Consider the following 22342-nt stretch of genomic DNA (forward strand, 5'->3'; position numbering starts at 1 on the left):
CTCTTAACAATTTATCTATTTTTCATCCATACCATAACAAAATAACAAAGTATTCATTTTTTTTTTAATTTTTTATAAGTAATTGTATTATCTACCTAACATTACAAATACCCTTCTAATTTACAATATATTACACAAATGCGATTACCTTCATATCATACAATACTAATAAGGTTAATTTAGTCTTTTTACTTTTATTTATACTTTATCTTAATAAATACTAATATTCCTAAAATCCTGTGTATTAACAAAATAGATAAATAGATTGGGGACGGAGGGAGTAGTACTTATTCCGAGGGATATCAACGCTGTGGGTTCGGGACGGGTTTTGCAGGCTTCGGGACCTGCCGCGTTAGAAAATATTAGGACTCAAGACCTGCCCTGTTCCGCTTCAATCCGGCCCTATGACTCGTCCCGGGCTCCGGGTCAACCCGACAAACCTGTTTTTTTTTAAAAAAAAAAAAAATTAAAAATAATTTAATACTAAAGAAATATGCGTTCAAAGTACCAAAAAATTATAATTCTAAAAATAAGAATAATCAAATATTGACGATAGTTTGTAGTGATAACGGTCAGCAGTAGTCCCGACTATAAAGAGAATTATAGAAGAAACAAATGCGAATATAAATTAAATTTAGAATTAAAGTTCTATTTTATATTTAAAATTTTTAAATAAATAAATAATGTAATTTATATTGTATAAAAATATAAATAAATTATCCTAATTATTAAAATATCCGGGTTCGGGTCCGGGATGGAGCGAATTTATAGTGAAACCCGTAACCCGCCCCGAACCCGGTGGGATCTAAAACTCAAAATCCACAACCCGCCCCGAACCAAATTTTTTAGACCCGAACCAGCCATATTAAGACTGGGCCCGGGGCAGGTCCGGGGCTAACCCGCCCCATTTGACATCCCTACTTATTCCATTCCAAACCGAAGAATATTAAGTAAGATAATTTGACATAATAATTTTGAGATCAGGTAATATTATTGGAGAGAGTAATACATAGTGATGCAATGAAAAAAAAAAATATACTACTCTCTCCGTCCCAAACATTGTGTAACATTTGTGTTTGACACGAGAATTTAAGTGATGAGTATTAAGTATAGTAATTTGAGATAATTTGGATATTAAATCATATATATAAATATTATTAATTACTTCTAATTTGGAACTATTGTAGTGAGTTTGAAACAAACAAAAAATAAAATGTTGTAGGGTGTTTGAGACGAGGGAAAATTTCCATCCGCTTTAACAGTCTCATTTACTTCTTGCCAAAATATATATCTTATAATACTAATATAAAGAACGTTTGCATGAGAAAATTATACTCCCTTCGTCTCAAAAGAGTTGTCTTGTTTTTTCATTTTCGTCCGTTCCAAAACAATTGTCTTGTTTCGTAATCGTAGTTCCCACTTTATAACAAAATTATTCATACTTTTTCAAACTATTCTTAATTATTACTTTAACATACTCTTTATAATCCTTAAAAAAAAACAATGGACATTTTAGTCATTTATATTATACTTTATACCCACTTTCAATTAAATACTATTATTTTTTTTTAAACAGAAGAAGTATAAAAGTATTTTGAATGTTAGAGTAACTTTAGAGGTGAACAGAGATAATATTTATATATGTACATATAATTAATTATTTTTAAATTAAAAATATTGCAGACAAATAAAAAAGAATTAGTTTGTAAGAAATTAAATAAAGGATTCGTTTAGTTTAACTTGACTTAGTTTGAGTTAGAAGCTTTGATTTAAGTATGTGCGAAGTTATTCAATCAGTACATATAAAATAACAAATCAATATACAACAACAACATAAAATTTTCTAAGTTATAGTAATCAACTTGAAAATAGCTCTCCCCCAAATTTGCTTATTATTTCCAAAAATAAATACAAGTGAAAACCAACATAGGAGAGCTCTACCTACAAGGATATATATAACTTAAACTAACTAAACTACCTAACTATTTCTAATACTTAGTGTGCAAACGAAACATCATCGCCTATATATATATATATGTATATACTCACCTTAAAAACGGTTTCTCAGGCGTCGTCGTCATCCGGGGAAGGCGAGGCCTACAGCATAGTCGTCGTGTCTGGATCTGCATCGTAGTAATTAACCAAATGTACATAGATCGATCATTTGCCATTTTTCTCTAAGAACCACTTTGTTTCATCTGCAATGTAAGGGTCCTGAGGTAGCATTCTTCCACCTGCTCAACCGACGCTTACAATTTAGAAATATGCGTCGCCACAAAGTTAAACACGTCTAGTTACGAATGAAGATTTATTATGTCATGAATTGAAAACGAATCTTGAAAGGAGTGGTATGAGAGAAACCGGGAAACCTGATATGCATCTGTAGAGCACAAAAGTGATTGGCATTTGTTGAGCTTGGCTCTCTCGTTCGCCGCCACATCAGCAACCTCTTCGATCAAATGATTCATCTCCTCCACCTGTTTCACAAGGACAAGTTTATTTCCCGATCTTCATAAAGGCAACTGATCCTCAAAACAGATTGTAAGAATGTCAAGATCAAGAATGTTGGAAGAAGCCATTATTATTTGTAACTCAGTGTTTCAAAAAGTTTACACCATATTAAGATTTAGAGGTTCTCTAGTATTTTCAGAAAATATTATACATAATCCCTTAAAAGTTGTACGAGGCTGCTTCGTGTTTTCAAAAATATTGCCCAGAGCCTCATACAGTTTTTAAATCCAGAATGGTGTAAACTTTCTAAACCTTAGGTAGTTTATAACAAATTTTGCCTTTTTTGTGGAGGAAAATACGAGCGAATTAACTATCCACGGGAGAGTTAAATAATACGTTAAATGTGATGCTATGACATGAAAATAGCAATGAGCTAGAAGAGCAAGATATTAAGATCATAACATTAGAATGCTCTAAAAAAAAATTTTGTTCGCTTGAGATCATTTGCCAGTGTCGACTATGAGGTAAATACAGATAAATTTAGAGCTTCTCACCTTTGAAAGAACGGAACCTAATGAGGATTCCACTGACTGCATCACATGAGAAGCCGAGTACAGAGCGGCCTTAACTGAATTAACATCTCCCTGTCAATGTAGAATGATTTAAGCAACTGCACTTTCGTTATATTCGACATGTAGAGTTATTTAGGCGCCATACCCTGGCTCCTCTCGTGAGAGGAATTAGGATAGTGCTGGCCTGAAGATTTTGGGTGAACCGGGTTAATGTGTTCGTATGGTCCCTCTCGACAGAAGCCCATTCATCAAGGGTGGTCACCTGTGAAAATCGAAATTTAGTAAACCAGTAGCTAGTTTGTTAACATTTCACGCTGAAGATAGCAAATCAATGGAAGGTTCATATTCTTATTGAATTGATTTAACGACTAGTGTATCTGATATAAGGAATTTAATACATATATAGATAACACTACAAAAATTAGAAGACCGTAAATCCAGAAAAGCAAGGTAGGTTGACCAAAATAATACAAATCACGACATGTTTACAACATCTTTCAATGGAATACCCAAATTGTATTTCATATACAAAACAAAAATAATCTTAATATTTCAAACAATTTTCACATTCTAATTCCTTCCTCCGGACACAAAATCATCATCATAGTCAGCTGCATCATGAAGCCTTCACCTAACTGTTTGGTTTGTATTTGTGTTTTTTTTTTTTTTTTTTTGTTTAAATATTGGTGGGATGTGATAGTATACTTTTATTGAGAATTATTAAGATTGTATGGTAAAGAAACTGAAAAAAAAAAATTCAAAGAAAACAGCATTCTAGACTTTTCATGCTTTCTTTCTCGTGCTGTAAGAAAGCAGGAACCATATTTGGAGAAGACATGTTCCAACCTATAATATCAGGGGAGTTTACAGAAAACATACCAGAGAATATGAAGGGAAAGATAAAAACTAAAAGGTGAAACTATCACGATCAATGCATTTACAGCAAGGATAATGTAGGAATTACCTGGTTGTGCAAAATTGAGAAAAGCTTCAACTTAAGCCCCAGCTGCTGGAACTTAGATCTCTTTTGCCTCATCAAAACCCATATATCTGCTATTATCCTCCCCATGCTGTACAACTTTCTCTGCACAATCAAAATCGACTCAGGGCAACTATAAGTTTATTATATGATTTAAACTATCAGCATATAATAGTTAGTGGCTAAACTTAATTCCTAAATTTAAGACTGGAAGAACCCTAATTCACTCTGGTTGACAACTAGCTATAAGAAAACCTATATCGATTTGAAAACAAGAAATTACCTAGAGCAACAGAACAGAACCAATAGAGAACCAAACAGGTGCATTTTGAGAGCTTAGAACTTTAAAGATACTAGAGGAATATAAATATTTAGGTTTTAAGAGACGACCCAACCTCGGATTTTACACTTTGAGAATGCAATGCTGCGGCAGCTCGTGCATTTGCAAATCTCCATTGCAAATATCTGTTATATAACAGCCTCAATTGATGAACATCTTCAACATTCTCAGCTGTGTTTGCCTTCTGAGCGTCGGCAATGTAACTAAGAACAGAACTTGAATTCTGAGGGTGTCTGGAAGGGCTGGATGGCCTTAGCCTGGCTGGACTAGTTCCTCTAGACGAAGGGATAGTAGCCTTGGCTCGAGATGGACTCACCCCCCTAGACACTGAAATCAATGGAAGATGAGGTGCTGTTATTGGCAAAGACTGAGTCCTGCCTGCAGCATTGATTGATGGGGTCCTTTCAGATGAACTTGAAGAGCTCGGCCTCTGCAGTTTAGGTAAATTTGCATCAATTGAGCGTCCATATAGCATCTCTTTTACATTGTCATCACGTGATATTTGCAATAAAATATCAGTAGCAGCTTTCTTTAAAGGTTTGCTTGTTCCATCCAGTGATAACCTTCTTGGAGGTGATTTACTGGATCCAGAATTTGACGAAACTGAAGCTTTATTCAACCTATCAGTGGCATCACTGATGATTGTCGGATCTAGCGATAACCTCCGTGGAGAAGGTTTCACTGTTCCTGAATGGGATACTTTATTCATCTGACCTGTACCATCACTTTTGACTGCTACATCTAACGATAGTCTCCTTTGGGAAGGTTTAGGCGATTCAGGATGGGATAAAGATGACATTTTGCCCATCTGATCACTATAATCACCTCTGCTTGGCACGTCCAGTGATAATCTCCTCGACAATTTGTCCATCTGATCACTAGAATCACCTCTGCTTTGCACATCCAACGATAATCTCCTTGACAATTTGCCCATCTGATTACTAGAATCACCTTTGCTTGGCACATCCGGTGATAATCTCCTTGAGCTAGGTTTAGCCATCCCGGCATGGGATAAAGATGACACTTTGTCCATTTGATCAGTAGCATCGGTTTTGATTCTTCCATCAAGAGATAATCTCCTTTGTGATGATTTAACCATTCCAGAATGGGATAGAGATGTTGCTTTCTCGATTTGATTAGTAGCATCACTTTTGCTTGTTCCATCCAGAGACAATCTCCTTGGGGGAGGTTTAACCACTCCAGATTGGGATAAAACTGAAACTCTGTCCAACTTATCAGTAACATCACTTTTGATAGTCCCATCAAGAGATAATCTCCTTGACGAAGGTTTAACCGTTCCATAATGGGATAAAACTGAAGCTTTGTCCAACTTATCAGCTACGTCACCTTTGATTGCCCCGTCCAAGGATAATCTCCTCAGAGAAGGTTTAATCATTTCCGAATTGGTACTAAAAACAGAACTTTTCTCCAACTTATCGACAACATCACTTCTGCTCAGGCCAGTGAAAGTCTTCCCATTTGTTCTGCTTGGCCATCGATGTTGATCAAGTAGATGAGCATTTAAACTATCAGTAGGTTTTGAATTCTCTAACTGATCAGCAGAACTTTTTCCTTTTTGTGAGCTCGTCTTTCTTGGTGTTGTAGGCTTGTGTGATTGAGTTGATTCACCCTGAGAAGCTGCATTGGATGATGTTGGCCTTAGAGTGCGATCAGATGGTGTATGCAAAAGTGCCTTTTCTCTTTTAGATATTGAAAGAGAACCCGAATCAGACTGAAAAGAACTAGCTAGACTTCGCATTGTTGACGGCCATAAAGATTCTGGCATCTTACTGGTTACCATCTTTCTTGATGCCAACAGCTTATCTGCTGCTGTATCACGGACTGGTGTTGATGGATATCGACTTCGTGGAGAGGATGGAGTGGATGGGCGCTTTCTTTCAGCTGATATAGCTCGGGGAGACACCGATACATTTGAAGCTGTTGATTTCCTGGTGACAATGGGTGAAGGGCAGCGCTTTGGACCGGCGGCTGTAGATGGCGGAGGTGAGCTATATCTAGAAGTAACTTCTCTGGTTCGGGACCTGCGGGGGGTTCCATTCTTGTTTTCAGCTGCAACAAGTGGCTGTCTGGTAGTGTCTTCTGTATATTGCTTTTCTGACGATTTCTCTAATTCACATGCATCCATTCAAACTGTGCAGATTAGACCTCATTCATATCCTCTTTCATATACACTAACAAAAAGTATGAACATACTTTTTGACAGGCAATGATCTCTAAACCAATCGATTCATCAACACCAAGCAACGTCTCCAAACACAATCATTTCAGTTCTAAACCTGGACAAATGTGCAACCAGAAGTCAGATAACACAGATGGGAAACCAGAGACGAAGGAAGAAGAATAACAGATTAAACAAAAATATAAGGATCTTGAAGTTATACATCTCTACAGACACCTAGATCTTAATCAGATTAAACTTGATATCCATCCAACAGTTACAATAAGCCTTCCGCATAATCATCAGACTGAGTCAAATTCTCAGATCACAAGCTCCAGAACTTAATGATATTATCAAGGAATGAACAGAAAAGGCAGAATAACAAAAGTACAGAGAGTAAATAAAAATTACCAGTCAATATAACAAGCAGAAGAAAGCAGATGATATTGATATAATCTCACATAGTCAATTCCTACTATAAAGAGGAAGGAAATTGAAGAACTAAAGGTTATGATGAGAATGCACTCTGCTTTCTCAATGATATCTTTTTCTTTTCATTTTCTTGATTCCCCTTGTGTCCACGGTCCCAAATCTTTTGTCCTTCTCACGAGAATGCCATGGTTGGACTGGCGTAAGCTTGCAATTCATATATATACATACCCAGTAGAATCACATTAGCCCTTCTGGCCTGTCTTCCTTCTTTCCCCACTCACCTCCTTTTCATGAAAGGGAATTCACTGAAAATGATACCAGCACCAGCACCAGCCACCTAACCCTCGCCCACCACACACACACTCTCTCTCACGCACAAACATGCACAGAATATTAATTTCAGATTAAATGCTGTCACACAAAATGAACCTCTTTAATTTCTACCATACAATTGAATGAAGTGAGGAGTAAAAGCTTGATATAATATCAAAGTGAGGTAAAAATTACAGACTTGTATTGGGATCAATCTGATAATCAAACTCTCTAGTAACAAACAAGATACGGTTGTTTTCTAAGGGTTAATTTGTTTTGCTGTAAAACGAATTCCCAAACAATAACCAAGATTTCCCTCCACATGATATGCAAATTAAAAATGGAAGTATTGACAGAACACAGAAATGGAGACCACGTGCAGCAGAGATCATTGCGCAGTTAGACGAATTCAGAGGACAAAAAGCCCAGACAGCAAACAAAATTTAAATAGTTAATTAATCATTACTCAGCCATTGATTTCTGCAAATATCAAATATTACACTATCGATTCCAACATTTTTTTATTGCTCAACAAATATTAGTTTTCTAGAACACAGAAAAATCAAAATCGTCGGGAGTTTAAATCCATAATTACGTAACAATAGAACTGTTCTGAGCTCTGTCAGGATTTGTTCCGAAATTGACAAGCACATCTCCTAAGTTTAATAACTGAATCAACAAATTAAATTAAATCTTCGACGAAATCTCACATAAAACCCATCCAATCTCAATCAAAAACCACCAAACTAAAAATCGATCGCCCAAATTAACACACTGCAATCCATTTATTCTCCTCAGAAATGGAAATAACATTAATTTATCACAAAGATCATGAGCAACATACCTGTACATCTCCCCGCTACAAAAAACATATTTTTCCTGAATAAAAAAAAAAAACCCGAATTCGATACCCTAAATTACATATATATATACACACAGAAACGTCAAAATTCTCCCAGTCAAGGAATCAATCAACGAGTAAATTAGGGATTTTAATTACAAAAACTGACGTATAAATACATTAAATCGGAGGAAAGATGAAGTCTCCGTTACAGCGGAGGAAACGGCGGTTGTTTTCGCGCCACCTAATTCTCTATTTCTTTTTATATATTTCAATTTCGGTCTGTCATTATTTTGATTTATTTTCCACGCAATGTATGGACGAAAATACCCTTCTAGTCTCGATTTCTCTTTGATCCCAAAGTAGGTCAAATAGCAAGGGCAATATTGGTAAAATAAATTGTAGTTTTCTAGGAGTAGGTATGTAACTCTTTTATAATTATACGTCATAGTATAGACCAAAAATTGTAAAATAAATAAATAATTATACAATATTTTAAATCACATTGTAAATATTGATAATAAAATTTAATATATTTTATTTTAACAACTTATTATGCCATTTAATATGAACTCTATGATTTTTTTAATCCAAGTATATTAAAAATTGATTTATAATTATTTAGAACTTATTGTTAACTCTTACGTATAGAGAGTCGCTTTTATAAACGTATTTATTATTTAATTAATTATATAAATATATATATATAAAGTTTAAATATTGGGTAAAATTGATTTAATAGTCTAAAATAGTATTAAATTTTATTATCAATCATTGAAAAAACAAACCAATAAAAATCTTTTTAAATTAATTTCGATAGTATTAATTCTTTTTTTTTTTTTTTTTCATATTTAGATAGTGATATACAACTGTACATAACACAATCATATATTAATTAATTAATTAATTTTAAAGGTATTTAATTTATGGAAAGTGATTTATATAAATATCCTCACCATCAGGATATAGAAATTACAATTTAATCTATAATTACATCAAATTATATGGACACGTGTTAATATTATTAGAGGGTTAAATTGTTGAACTATGACATAAATTTGTTGAATGGTATTGCAAATTTATGTTAATGCTTATATATTGAATAATAAAATTAAGCATACAAATATTTTATAGGAAAAAATAATATAATTTTATAGAAATTACAAAAATTGATCTAATAATGAAAAAACTAAAACTATTAAAATAAAATTACTATTTAACTTGTTGAAAGATAAAATGCAGTTCAACAAAAATAATATAAATTATAAATTAATGATTAATGATTATTTTTTAAAATTTCAATGGTAATATATAACTACATAATTAAATATTTACATAAAATAATGATCAACACCAATTCGAATATCACGTGTGTGTATATATATATATCGTGAATTACTACTATTTTTATTTTTTATTTTTATGACGTGGGAACCCGCGACTGCTATCCGAAAGTGCGCACTGGGTAAACCACCTGTTGAATCTAATACCTTGCAAACCCGGACCGATGGAAAAGTCACACTAGGCGAACCATGCATGGTAAGTGACTTGAGGTGTCGAATGTTTGAATCCATGACATCACGGTGTGAATTACTACTATTATATATATATATATAGAAATTCATAAATTTTAAAAATTTAGAATTTTGAAAAAAGATATCATAAAAAGAACCTATATTTTTGGAGAATTCTTATTGTACTAAAAATGATAATAAAATTTGTATTGATCGATGAAAATGATTAGTCCTAAAAGCCACATCCAAAAATACATTGCAAAAATCAAAATAGATATTATATTATATAGTATTATTGCTCTATTCCAAGCCAAGAAAATAAAAGGACCACTCATACATAGCATTTTCAATTATATAAATTAACATATTGTCCACCCTTACAATATTTATGAAATAATTTAAAATACAAATAATTTAAAATACACATCATTGATGTAATTTATACCAACACATTCAATATCATATTGTTTTTGGATAAAAAATAAATTTACTTTCAAGTATCCAAATTAATAACAATAATAACTCAAAAAATCACATGCACTTATTCATTTTCAATTATTAGAAGTGACAAAAATAAATATGATCGAACACGACATAAAAAAAAACCATGTTTCGGCCTCTAAAAATAGGTCCGAAGATTTTCGGGTCATGCCTGAACCAGGACGCTAATGAATCGGGCCGTGTTTGGACTCATAAAGGTCAGACCAGCCCAAACCGGGCATGGAACAGTCCGTTTTTTAAAATTAATATTTAAATTTAATAAATTTATATATATATATATTAATTTTAAAAATAAAGACAAATTAAAATACGAGTTAGATCTTCCAGGCCCGATTTGCAACCGGGGCATGTGGCCCAACACAGTTTAGAATTGAGTCGGACCGGCCGGGCAAAGAAAAACCGAACCGGCCGGAATTGCCACCCATACCAATTTTTACTATTTCAAATATAGTATTCATAATAAAAATATATTATTCTTTCCAATAATACTTTAAAAATAATAAAACAAAGTTTTTAATAATATTTTTACTATTTTAATAACTAACATTCAATTACTATTTTACCTCAAAATTTTTTACATTATTTTCTCCAAATATATTAATTTTCAATTAAAAATATCACATCAAGCAACTAATTTATCTCGAAAACAAGATCGATGTCAATACTTTACGACTCCAACGGTTTGAGCCTTTCCAAACATCGACTCCACGACGCCCGCGTCGCAGAGGCCGAGATTCTGTGCTATAGCAAATCCGGCATGCATTCCATCCACGGCGGCGCTCACTATTCCACCGGCATATCCGGCACCTTCTCCGACGGGGTAGAGCCCTTTGAGGGAGGTACTCTCCCAAGTGTCACTTCTTCGCGAGATTTGAACGGGCGAACTTGTCCTCGTCTACGATAAAGATCGCAAAAAATTAACTTTTTACGATAACTTCACTTTAAGCATAATTTTGATGTGAATCATGAGATAGAGAAGCTAATGTACCTCGACTCCGTGAAGAAGGGCGCTGTCGGAGATGAATCCCGGCAACTGAAATGCGAAATCACATTTTAGAGAATGGTTTTCATGTCGAAGTATAAGAATCGACAAAAAGGAAACGATGCAAAACCTCTCGGTCGAACGTAGAAATCGCACGCTGCAAAGCTTCGGTGATGTGAGGTGGAAATAGATGGCGAAGATTCGCAGCCTTTACGCCTAATCGATAGCTTGACGGTGGTACTGACGTTGCTGCAGAACGAAGAACAGATTTGATAATTCTATGTAATGAAGCTCATTCGTCGTTTAATTCTATATAATTTCGACTCGCCCTTTCAGGAAAGAAAATTATCGACGTAACAAAGAAAAAGCAACGTACCAGACAATTTGTTGTCCAAAAAGTCTGTAATGGTTTGTACAGGAACGACGAAGTTGCCTCCGCCCATCGCAGCTGCTTTTTGCTCGAATGTTTTCTGAGGAATCAAGAGAAGAATGTTAAAAGAAATGAATTCGACCTGATCATGGAACGACACAAATTTACGTTTGATATAAGCGCATTAAAGGGACCTGAAATTGTACTCCGGCAAGAGGTCCGTGGAAATTTAGCGAGTTGAAATCAGGGGACGTGACGGTCACTACAAGCGCAGCATTCGCCCATCTAGACGAGCGTCGCGAGAACGACATGCCGTTAATGCAGAGCTCGGACGGGTCTGTGCTGGTGAGAACGACCTGCATACAAATCGAACCCTCAACATCATTCAACGTGGTTATCGAACACAATGGAATTATAAAACGTCGTCATTGAAAGATCGATCACTGAATTGCTATTACCTGACCTCCCGGGCACATGCAAAAGGAGTAACAACTACGGTTAATTGGCTCCGAATTAGAAGGCGCGCCCATTTCTTGTTGATTGATGTACTCGGCAATTCGGTAATCTGCCACAGGTACTTTACCCCGCCCGGCGTTAACCTCGTTGGCTAATTCAGAATACTGTGAAATAATTACACACAATGGCAGCTTAGCTAAAATGTCAAAAAAACATATGGAAGCAAAACAAAATTGACGATACATTTCCAGCAGAACTTCTTACCAGAAGCTGAATGCGGCACAAACAAATCGAAACCAAGTTGAACTCAAAAAATCACATTAACGATTTAACGGATTATTAGTTACTAGATAAAACACTCTTTAGTCGAATAAATAGCCATTTTGGATCAGCAAGAAGGATTGTAGAACTTGAAAACTTTCAACATGAACATCTTTAGTCTATCAAGCTAGCATCGTTTGAAACTATGGTATATTGGCTGCAATTTTAGCCTACAGTGTAAATTACCGTTATAAGATTTTGACTTATTTTTATGTTACATTGCGAAAAGGAAAAAGGAATGTAGACGAGAGGTGTTATGACTATACTTGAATGATGTACAATACATTATATAACGGTATTTATAGACACTATGTAGAGGTGAAAGTGCAAGGAGAAATCGAAGGGACAAAGAAGTTGAAACAAACAAACATTTAACACTTCTTGTAAAACACAAGCCTAACATCGATAAATATTTCTACTTAATATCTAACATATAGCAATTTCATTGCATTTTGAATCTTAAAATAATGGTAAGAGCCCCAGAAGACCATAGCACAAGCTTTCGTTGTTCAAAGTAAACAAAACAGTTCAAAGATGTCCCGAGGAGGTTTCAAATTGGAAGATGAATAAAATTCACAAAATAATCGTACAAAATGTGTCGACTAACCTGAATATTGTTTATCAATTCTTGGGGGTGTTCTATCCGCAACCCAACCTGTGGAATGTAAAAGCAATGCATCGATATTATATATTAATAAAACAAAAAGAGCCATACTATTGAGCATCAAAAAGTGGTAACAAGGATCGGTTAAAGTAACTCACAGCAAAGTCTTTCTGAACCAAATCCACATTGTGTGAAAGAAGCATTTGGTAAGTGTCCCGTGCAGAGTGCCCTACAGCAAGAACTATGGCGTCGTACCCGAGCATCTGGAAACTATGCTCAAAACCGTCACTTGAATCAGATATTTTAACACCAACGACTCGGTCATCCTTCACCAGCAGATCATCTACCCGAGTCCCAAATTTGATAGTAACCTAACAGCAACAATAAAAGAACCATAAGTAAGAAGGGTCGTAATAGAAACAACGATATTAACAACAAAAGGATCATTTTACAATACGAAAGGATCCATAATCAGACTCACACCCATCTCTAGCAAGTGCTGACGGAAGTTCCGGAGTAACGGAATTAATCTATCAGTTCCCAAATGAGGTTTCCCATCAACCAATATGCTGCTCGGAGCTCCAAAGCGGACCAATGTCTTTAGAACCTACAGAGACGGAAGGAAATTTCAAAGTGTCGTTGCAACATGCATAATCCAGGCAAGAGTAGTGTCTTTGTAGCCTAAAGAAGGGGAAAATAAAATTGACAAAAATGGCTCCTAACTGTAAGTAGAAAGAATCAAATGAATGTACAATCGGCAGTAACAGTCATCCTCGGACTCACTGTCAAAACACTGCTGTTGTTTCTTCCAATTCTTGTCACAAGTTTCCCATCGCTCCAAGTACCTGCACCACCCTGTTATATATAAGTCTTAATAATTGAACAGCCTAAACAAGAGCGACGAATACAGTGACATAAGAACAGGAAATTAGGATTCTCTTATTGCGATGGACCTACTTTGCAAATGGCCTATTGTAAAGTGACTTAAAATTGATTGAAGTTAAATTATCCTTCTGCATTCACTATTAAAAGCAAATAAAACTCAACTTTTAATTAAAAATAGAAGGCTATGCACTTGATCAATCAACCAAACTTGCACTGCTTAAAATTTGGAAAAAAAATGGGATAGAAATATGACCTCGCCAAAGCAAAAATTGCTTTCTAATTGTAGAATCCGACGGACCACCAAAGCGCCAATATCACGGCCTCGTTTTTCAACCGGCTGCCCTCTTTCCAGCAGTGTTACATCGGCACCAACTTCAGCAAGCACAAGAGAAGCAAACAAACCCGAGGGGCCACTGCCAACAACTACAACTTTGGGTTTTCTTGCAGCAGAGGCTCCCACACCTTGATTTCTGCGGACATCTTTTCTAGAAGATGCAGTTGCGTTTAGTTTCTGGTGATCACATATCACACTCATCACATCACCCGAAACTCTGTTGTGATGCAACAATTCTAGGCATCCCGTTTTCGGTTCCAATCCTGAAACAAACTCCCACGTACGAGGCTCGAGGCTCAGGAGTGTGTGAACATCCATATCCACAGTATATACAAACTTTAACTCCCGCTGCTGCTGTGTTATGTAGATCAGTAAGCTTTCTCAAGATCATCAATTAATTCTTTTAGGTAAAATATATATTATTCATAACAATCATAAAAGAAATTAAGCGAAAATGTAGTTTAACTATGGTTCTAAATGCATAAATTACCTAATCATGTCCACAAAGTTTGTAAACCACATTAATATGCAAGCAATCGGATGAAGTTAATATATACAGGGTGAAATACGGTACCTTGTGCATATAATATATCCGTACACCACAATCAAATCTAAGCCATCAGATATGTTTCTAGTCTACAACTCGGCAGCTATTACTATGCCGACTATAATTAGTCAGTAAATATATACAAGTAGCACCCGAGGTATAAACTGGCAACACAAGATACATGTTAATATTATACAAATAGAGCATAAAATGACAACACATAATAGTAATCTACGTACTACGATTGATTTTAGCACACAAGATATGTTAATACAACACACACATTAAATAAAACAGGCAGTGTGCTGTATAGATCCATTGAACTAGATTTCAATGCTGATTAGGGCTAATTGGCGTGATTACAGACCACTCCTCTACAACTTTTAGATTACACCATACACACCTACCCAAGACACAGCATTCTAGCTCTTGATTGTAATACAATTCCGATTTTTGCACAAGCTTATGCTTCCATTTAACAATATATCATAAACCTTCAAAACAACTTGAATTCACAATAGGTGACCGAATAATATCAATATTTCACTCATTATAACAAATAAAATGACCAGGGAAGCTCACAGAATCTTCGATTAATACAATCGTCAAATTATAGCAATTCATAACAACAATTTACATCACTAGTAAGGTATTAATAGATGCACAATTAAAACATAGACATAGACATACTATATATATATATAAAATCCCTCTGCTCATGAATTTTAACATACCTTCCTCGCATCAAATGATTTCCTAACCACAGTGAACGCCTCTGCCGGCAACATTGAAGCAACCTGCAAGATGCAATGGACAGAGTCAGTTTCCAGAAACGCCATTAACATAGTTAAATTCTTTCTAGCAATAAATAAATGTTCATCGAAACCAATTTCTTAGAAAATGAATTTCCATATAATTCAAATAATTTTCACCGGGAATTCGAGAATCTTAGCAATCTCTTGAAGCAATGCCCCCGACACTCCCCAGAAATCTTTCCCAGGGTCATCCTGTACAGAAACACCGAGCCCCGAAATCCTCCATACGCCTTGCAATTTTCTTTCCGCATCCACTGAATCCTGCTGTTGTGGCCTCAATTTCTTCTTCTCCGATGGGTACCTCAGCTTGCCGGTTCTCTTGCCCTTCTTCGCACATACTATACGGAAAGATCGAGAGAAAGTGGGTAATTGCTTGGAAATGGGAAACTGGAATCTGAAATTAGGATCTGAGAAGGGAAAATTGTTGGCTGCAGAAGCAAGATTGTGGGAGGAGATGAGCATCCTCGGGACTGAAGAGAACGTTGATAAGGTTTAGGAAATGAGGTTTTACACGGGGGTTTATCGAATAAAAAGGTTTTCTTTTTAAAAAATAAAAATATAGTACTATTCGATTGAAATGAGCTCAACTGTATCTCCAGATTTGATTTGAAAATTTTTACTCCCTCCGAAAATATTTTTTTTTTATTTTGATCCGTCCAAAAAAAATTTACTATTTTTAATTTAGTAAGTTTACTACTTATTTAACATAATAAATATTTTTTTAATTTATAATATATTATACAAATACCAAATATATTATTCAAATGTCATCACTTTTATATTATACTATATGAGAAGTATTTTTATCTTTTTTACTATAATTTAATATAATACTAATATTCAAAGATCTACCTAAAAAGGGACAATAGGAGTATTTTTTATTGGGATAATTTAATAAAAATAATATATTATTTATAAAATATTTTATTAAATTATTATTTAAATTTAATTTTTTTAAAAAAAGTCTCACAGCAAAGATGTACTTTCATTATAGGAAGAGAGAGTAAAAAAAATCTCACATGTCTATATGTTTTTTTATTTTACCTTCTATTATATTTTGTTTTTGTATTGTTTTCTATTGGTTTGTTTAAAATTATTGTTCAAAATTTTTTGTTGAATTGTACTCACTTCGTCCAATAAGTATTCATTTTTTCATTTTAGTATGTCTTATAATAAAATATTTATTTTATTTTTTAGTAAATATAATATCTGCTTAATATTACAAATATCCTTACGACTTATAATATATTATACACATGTCATTACTTTTATATCATATAATACTAATAAGGTTATTTTAGTCATTTCTATTTTATTCCTATTATATTCCAATATAATACTAATATTTCTAAAACTCCGTGCAAAAAGCAAACGAATATATAGTTATGGGATGAGGGGAGTAATAAATATTGTATATATGATACTCCCTCCGTCCCGAAACTAAGTATTTATTTGCTTTTTGTACGTAGTTTTAGAAATATTAGTATTATATTGGAATATAATATGAATAAAGTAGAAATGACTAAAATAACCTTATTAGTATGTGTAATATAAAGGTAATGGCATTTGTGTAATATATTGTAAGTTGTAAGGGTATTTGTAATATTATGTAGAAAATACAGTTACTAAAAAAGGAAATTGATACTTTGTTATCGGACGGACTAAAATGAAAAAATGGATACTTTGTTATGGGACGGGGGAGTATTTGTTATTATTTATAATACTTAAAACCTTGATTCGAAAATGCCCTCAAAATATTTTCAATGCACGGTATATTATTACTTCCTCCGTTTCACATAAAATATTCATATTTTTTATTTTCGTCTTTCCCACATAAGTTGTGTCATTTCTCATTTTTTTAAAAATATAATTATACACTTTAACAAATTTTAAATTTCATAATTTATAATTTTGTTATTATTAATTAAATTATTTCTTTATCTTAATTTTAATCTATAATTATTTTTATTATATGAATGATTATTTTATTAATATATTTCTTAATTACCTACTAATTATACTTTACCTAAAATCTTGTATCTACGAGTATATTTTAATTGATATAATTGAACATTGTGTGTAAATGGTTTCGAAAATTCAAAGCAAATGTTATATATATATATATATACCTTGTTAGGAAAACAACATATTAGAAATTATTGCTCCGTTTATATATGCTTTTTTGGGTGTTTTGAAGTTTAAATATTTTGAAGAATAGAAAATAAATAAATAAATCTTCAAGGTAATGTATTTTGGAAAAAAATATATATATTTAATGTAATATATATTTTTAAAAATATTATACATAATACACAAGAAAATTATTTTAGTGTAAGCAAACAAATGTTTCCAATTTGACAATCTTTTGAAGTTCAAGATTATTCAAATTAAAGTTCATCACGGCAATAGAAACTTAAAGATTAATTTATTAATAAAAATTAGTGTAATAATAACGAGTTTAAGGATAATATATAGTAACCTAAAAAAGTAAGATTAAGGAGGTGTTTGGTAAACGGTTTTTTCAAGAGCTTTTAGCTGTTTGACCAGCAAAATAGCTAATTTTGGTGTTCGATAAATTAATTTTTTCAATTAGCTTATTGGGTCCAAAAAGCTAATTTTAAAAAAGCTGTATATACCAGCGTTTCAAATTAACTTTTTCATTTTAATTTTTCTTATATCTTATTTGCACTTAAAATTAATTAATTATTTCACATATATTCCTATATTTTTTTTTATTACACTATTTATTAATAATTTAGATATATTTTCTTCTAATAATTTATAAATTTAAAATAATTATTTTTTATATATATCAATTATCTTATTTATAATTTTTTATTTTTTTTTGAATAAAGATAATATAAAATATTAATATATTTAATCAATTATATAGTATTTTTTATCATATAATATTTTTATTAAAAATTAATATATTTATTTAAATTATAAATTTAATGTAAATATATATTAATTAAAAATTAATCTAATAAAAATGCATATGCTAATAATAATTTTTGTTCTTTTATATTTATACTATTTCTAATGAAAAAAATATATATTTTTCAATAAGCTAGTATTAATTCTTTACAAAATATTTTTAAAATAATAAAAACTAATATTTTACTAAAATTTTTCTAATTTTTAAAATTAATAATAAAATTATAAAAAAGTCTACCAACCGAAAAAACTCAACTAAATATTTTGAAAATAAAATATAAAATGTCCTTAATTGTCATTTTACATATAGACAGCTAATATCAAACCGCTATTTTACTGAACACTTTAATACAAACAGCTAATCAAATCATCTAGTCAAACCAGCTAATCAAATCAGCTAACAGCTAACAACTAATCGAATCAGCTAACAACTAAGAATTATCAACTAATTGCCAAAGATACTCTAAATATGTAATTAGAATGATTACAATAATCTATTAAATATAAAAATTGGTCCGATTTATTATTATTATTATCATTTTATATATATATATATATATATAAAAGTAGTGTCATTATACTTTATTTTAAGCAAATACATCAATAGAAAAATTAAAAACTTATTAAAACCATTGATTCCAAAATGTAACAAAATTACATTTATATTCTCTTCATAACACATAACATACTAGAAATTAAAGTAAAATTTTCTCAAATATAATCCAACAAATAAAAATAATAAATTTAGCGATAAATTAAATCTGATCATAGAAGCATTTCTTGAATGCCGGCATATGATCCTCTTGAAGCCATATAGCCACATTAAAGGAGCCGTTCCCTTCCCGCCCCGGTATCAAAAAAGTTTTGCCGTCGAATCCCATCGGGCCGGGCCCCAAATGGATCTCGTTGCCCCACCCGAAATCCGTCCCAAATAGAGGCAACCCGGTCCAGCTTATGATAGCTAGATTCGGATTGCCGTAAAAATCTCCCTTCGGGCGACCATTGTTATCTAAGGACCTGAATCGGCCCACATCCGGCAACTCTTTAAGATATTCCAAATAGGCCCGGACCGTGTCATCAGTCACTTTCTCGACCTCTTCACGGATCCGTCGGGCGGCGGCGCCGATCGAATTCGAAAGGAGGCTTCCGGAAGTGTCGGTGGCCTCCACGCGGATCAAGGCGTTGCCAAAGTAATTTTGCGGCAACGCCGGAGTTAATTTGTTACGAAAATCTGCAACAAAATGGAGACTCGTTTGTTGGTCGGAGACGTGGCCGCGGGCCCGGCTCGTGCACCGCCAAATGTGGGCGGCCACCGCCTCGAAGCGGCTGTAGCTGCGGATTCCGGCGATGGAGGCCTCGAGATTTGCACGGCCGCGGAGTTTCTCGATTTGCGGTGCGGTGAGGCAGAGGAACGCGACGGCGATCGGCTTCCTCCGCTGTTCCAGGCTGTCCTCCTCCCCGATCAGCGTCGGCGGTCGCCGGAGCACCGCCGGATCGAATTTTGATTTCGGCGGACGCCCTGTTTCCACGACCTGACGGTCGAGGAATGGCGGCACGACGGCGCCGCCGCCGCCGCCGCCGCGGGCGAATTTCGCCCACTCGTCGACAAAATGGAGCGCGCTCGGCCCGTCGGCGAGGACGTGCGAAATGCCGAGGCCAATGCTGACGCCGCCGCACCGGAATCTCGTCAGCTGGACGATGACCAACGGGATTTCGTCGATCGGCGCAGTGTAGTCGACTGCCGGAATTAGCTCCTGGATCGCCGGCGTCGGGGTGAAGTCTCCGAAATCGTCGATTACCGCCTCTGTCTCCGCCTCGAAAATCGGCACGCCAGCGCCGTTGCACCGGAGCTCCACCCTGCTGCCGCCTTCCGCCGCCCAATTCAGGCGGCCGGCCAGCGGGTAGAACGGCACCAGCGCCTGACTCAGGGAGAACTTCAGCCGGAAAATGACGTCGACGGCGGCGAGGGCGGCAGACGGCCGGTAAAAGTAGATGGTAGGGGTGTGGGTAATGTCCTTAATTTGATCGCAGGAGTTTAGGTACATGATCTTTTCCGGCGTCGGTTCCGCCGGCCGGACGGCGTGAGTGGCCTTCAAAGTGGTCACCATTTTCGACGGATTTAAATTAATTAATTAAATCTTTTTTAAAATTGGAATAGAATTGCATAAATTTGATTTGGTGCCCTAATATATATAGTAGGGTTTTGCATACTTTTCATGCATGTGGAATGTTCACCACCTAAATGGGTAGATATACCAATTAAACAATTATTTTAATAAATAAAGTATTTAATTTAATATCATTAGAAAAATATATTTAATGTATTTTTATAGTACTCCATTCTTCGTGCAAATATATGTTTATTTGACCGGATACAAATTTTTAATAAAATTGAATAATAATTATTGTTTTTTCTTTTTATAATTAAAAGAAGTACAATAATAAAATGATTTTTTACTTTAAAAAACAATGAAAAGGGAAAGTGAACATATTTGAACGTGTGAGAGAATAGTATATAACAATAGTATAGTAACAAGACTAAAACTAAACTACAAAAAATTATTCATTAGTCTTTTTATTTTATTATTTAATCTATTTTTAAATATTACGACTACATTTATTTATTTTTGTATTTTGCATTTGAATAATAATTAGATATAAAAATTGCATAAAAATTCATAGTTTTATTGTTTAGTTATAAATCATCAAATATACTCCATCTGTCTCAGTATCTGTTTGTTTTTGCACGGAATTTTAGAAATATTAGTATTATATTAAAATATAGTAGGAATAAGGTAAAAATGATTAAAATAATCTTATTAGTATTGTGTGATATAAAAGTAATGATATTTGTGTAATATATTGTAAATTGTAAGGGTATTTATAATATTAGGTAGATAGTACACTTACTAATAAATACTTTGTTATAGGAGGGAGGGAGTATATTATTTGCAGTTGATTCATACCATATTTTTATTTTATTTTTTAATATTTGAGGTCAAATAATTTCAATATGAATCATTATTTAATAATAAAAATATTACTATTATTTTTAGGTGGGGAACTTTGGTCACAAACTAAAGTCCAATCTACACTTGTTATAAAATACTAAATAATCTATCTCTTTTATTGATCAAGGAAGTGCTCTCTTTTTTTTTTCTTTTTTTTTTTTTATCTTTCTTTTTCATTTAAAGTTTTTTTTTAAATTTTTTAATCAAAAAATGACATATCACACATATGATAGATACAGTGTAAATATGTAAAAATAAATTACTCCCTCCGTCCCCATTAAAAAGTTACTATTTTCTATTTTCGTCCGTCCCAAAACAAGGTTATCATTTTCTAATTTAGTATTTGTATTGTCTACTTGACATAATAAATACTCTTTCAACTTACAATATATTACACAAATGTCATTACTTTTATATTACACTATACTAGTCGGGGTATTTTTGTCTTTTTTACTGCAATCTAATATAATATTAATATTTAAAAATCTACTTGCAAACGCCACCCTTCCAATGGGACGGAGGGAGTATTATTTCTTTTGTTATTTTTGAATGTTTTTGTAAGAATAAATAATATATTTATAATAAAAAGTAATGTGTAATAAAAACTATATTATATTGAAAGTACACACAACAATAGATTTTGCAAATAAAATCTATGATTATAATGAGCTAAATTAAAATTTTTGGTTAGCATTTCTACCTTATCTAATGAACTTTTATCATATTTTAAGTAAACAAAGGGTTTCAATTTGTGTGTTTTTTATGTTATAAAGTTTTTTTGAGTTGAATATTATTTTTTTGTAAATTGATAAAATATATATAATATATATTGGATTTTTAATAATATTTAAATCGAGATCATGTCACTTAGAAAAATTATTGGATAAATGCACCCTAAATTCACCTTCCTTTATAAATAATTTATTTATCATAAAATGTTAAATACTTAACTATAACCA

At 33.4% G+C, this 22342-nt stretch overlaps 3 protein-coding genes across 8 annotated transcripts; all 3 read right to left on the bottom strand.

Annotated features, from left to right (window-relative positions):
• Window positions 1–190: 190 nt before the first annotated feature.
• On the bottom strand, window positions 191–8344 carry LOC127265083 (QWRF motif-containing protein 4-like). 5 transcript variants are annotated; one of them, XR_007841880.1, is made up of 7 exons: window positions 4398–8343; window positions 3988–4107; window positions 3169–3285; window positions 3006–3095; window positions 2370–2477; window positions 2050–2234; window positions 191–440 (listed from the first exon to the last, which is right to left on the bottom strand). XR_007841880.1 is itself a non-coding variant. In XM_051294764.1 (7 exons), the coding sequence occupies exons 2-7, from the start codon at window positions 6486–6488 to the stop codon at window positions 2178–2180; spliced, it is 2583 nt and encodes an 860-aa protein (XP_051150721.1). In that variant the 5' UTR covers window positions 6489–6639; window positions 8110–8343; the 3' UTR covers window positions 1802–2177. The 5 variants fall into 5 exon arrangements, 4 of the variants coding, with proteins under 4 accessions (XP_051150721.1, XP_051150722.1, XP_051150723.1 ...); XM_051294764.1 differs by lacking the exon at window positions 191–440 and having other exon boundaries at window positions 1802–2234; window positions 4398–6639; window positions 8110–8343; XM_051294765.1 differs by lacking the exon at window positions 191–440 and having other exon boundaries at window positions 1802–2234; window positions 4398–6639; window positions 6933–8343.
• A 2225-nt stretch (window positions 8345–10569) lies between these two features.
• LOC127264667 (uncharacterized) lies at window positions 10570–15919 on the bottom strand. Of its 2 annotated transcripts, none has more exons than XM_051294161.1 (13): window positions 15553–15919; window positions 15355–15417; window positions 13993–14424; window positions 13638–13709; window positions 13336–13461; window positions 13013–13225; window positions 12858–12905; window positions 11932–12093; window positions 11668–11829; window positions 11480–11573; window positions 11234–11352; window positions 11110–11154; window positions 10570–11016 (listed from the first exon to the last, which is right to left on the bottom strand). In XM_051294161.1, the coding sequence occupies exons 1-13, from the start codon at window positions 15895–15897 to the stop codon at window positions 10780–10782; spliced, it is 2118 nt and encodes a 705-aa protein (XP_051150118.1). In that variant the 5' UTR covers window positions 15898–15919; the 3' UTR covers window positions 10570–10779. The 2 variants fall into 2 exon arrangements, with proteins under 2 accessions (XP_051150118.1, XP_051150117.1); XM_051294160.1 differs by having other exon boundaries at window positions 13993–14427.
• A 3087-nt stretch (window positions 15920–19006) lies between these two features.
• LOC127264914 (spermidine hydroxycinnamoyl transferase-like) lies at window positions 19007–20526 on the bottom strand. The gene has a single exon (XM_051294511.1). The coding sequence runs from the start codon at window positions 20478–20480 to the stop codon at window positions 19128–19130; it is 1353 nt and encodes a 450-aa protein (XP_051150468.1). The 5' UTR covers window positions 20481–20526; the 3' UTR covers window positions 19007–19127.
• Between the last annotated feature and the right edge of the window lie 1816 nt (window positions 20527–22342).

The sequence above is a fragment of the Andrographis paniculata genome, unplaced genomic scaffold, assembly GCF_009805555.1.
Source record: "Andrographis paniculata isolate CXL003 unplaced genomic scaffold, ASM980555v1 Contig71END, whole genome shotgun sequence".
NCBI lineage: Eukaryota > Viridiplantae > Streptophyta > Magnoliopsida > Lamiales > Acanthaceae > Andrographis > Andrographis paniculata.

What these genes read in the sequence shown, in the direction of transcription:
- LOC127265083 (XM_051294764.1), bottom strand. Translation starts at nt 6,488, where the DNA reads ATGGATGCATGTGAATTAGAGAAATCGTCAGAAAAGCAATATACAGAA. An exon ending in CTCAAAGTGTAAAATCCGAG is followed by an intron (nt 4,108 to 4,397) that starts GTTGGGTCGTCT and finishes TTGATTGTGCAG; the next exon opens with AGAAAGTTGTACAGCATGGG. An exon ending in CTCTCACGAGAGGAGCCAGG is followed by an intron (nt 3,096 to 3,168) that starts GTATGGCGCCTA and finishes CTACATTGACAG; the next exon opens with GGAGATGTTAATTCAGTTAA.
- LOC127264667 (XM_051294160.1), bottom strand. Translation starts at nt 15,897, where the DNA reads ATGCTCATCTCCTCCCACAATCTTGCTTCTGCAGCCAACAATTTTCCC. An exon ending in AGCACTTGCTAGAGATGGGT is followed by an intron (nt 13,226 to 13,335) that starts GTGAGTCTGATT and finishes TGTTGCTGTTAG; the next exon opens with GTTACTATCAAATTTGGGAC. An exon ending in GCATGTGCCCGGGAGGTCAG is followed by an intron (nt 11,830 to 11,931) that starts GTAATAGCAATT and finishes ATTTGTATGCAG; the next exon opens with GTCGTTCTCACCAGCACAGA.
- LOC127264914 (XM_051294511.1), bottom strand. Translation starts at nt 20,480, where the DNA reads ATGGTGACCACTTTGAAGGCCACTCACGCCGTCCGGCCGGCGGAACCG.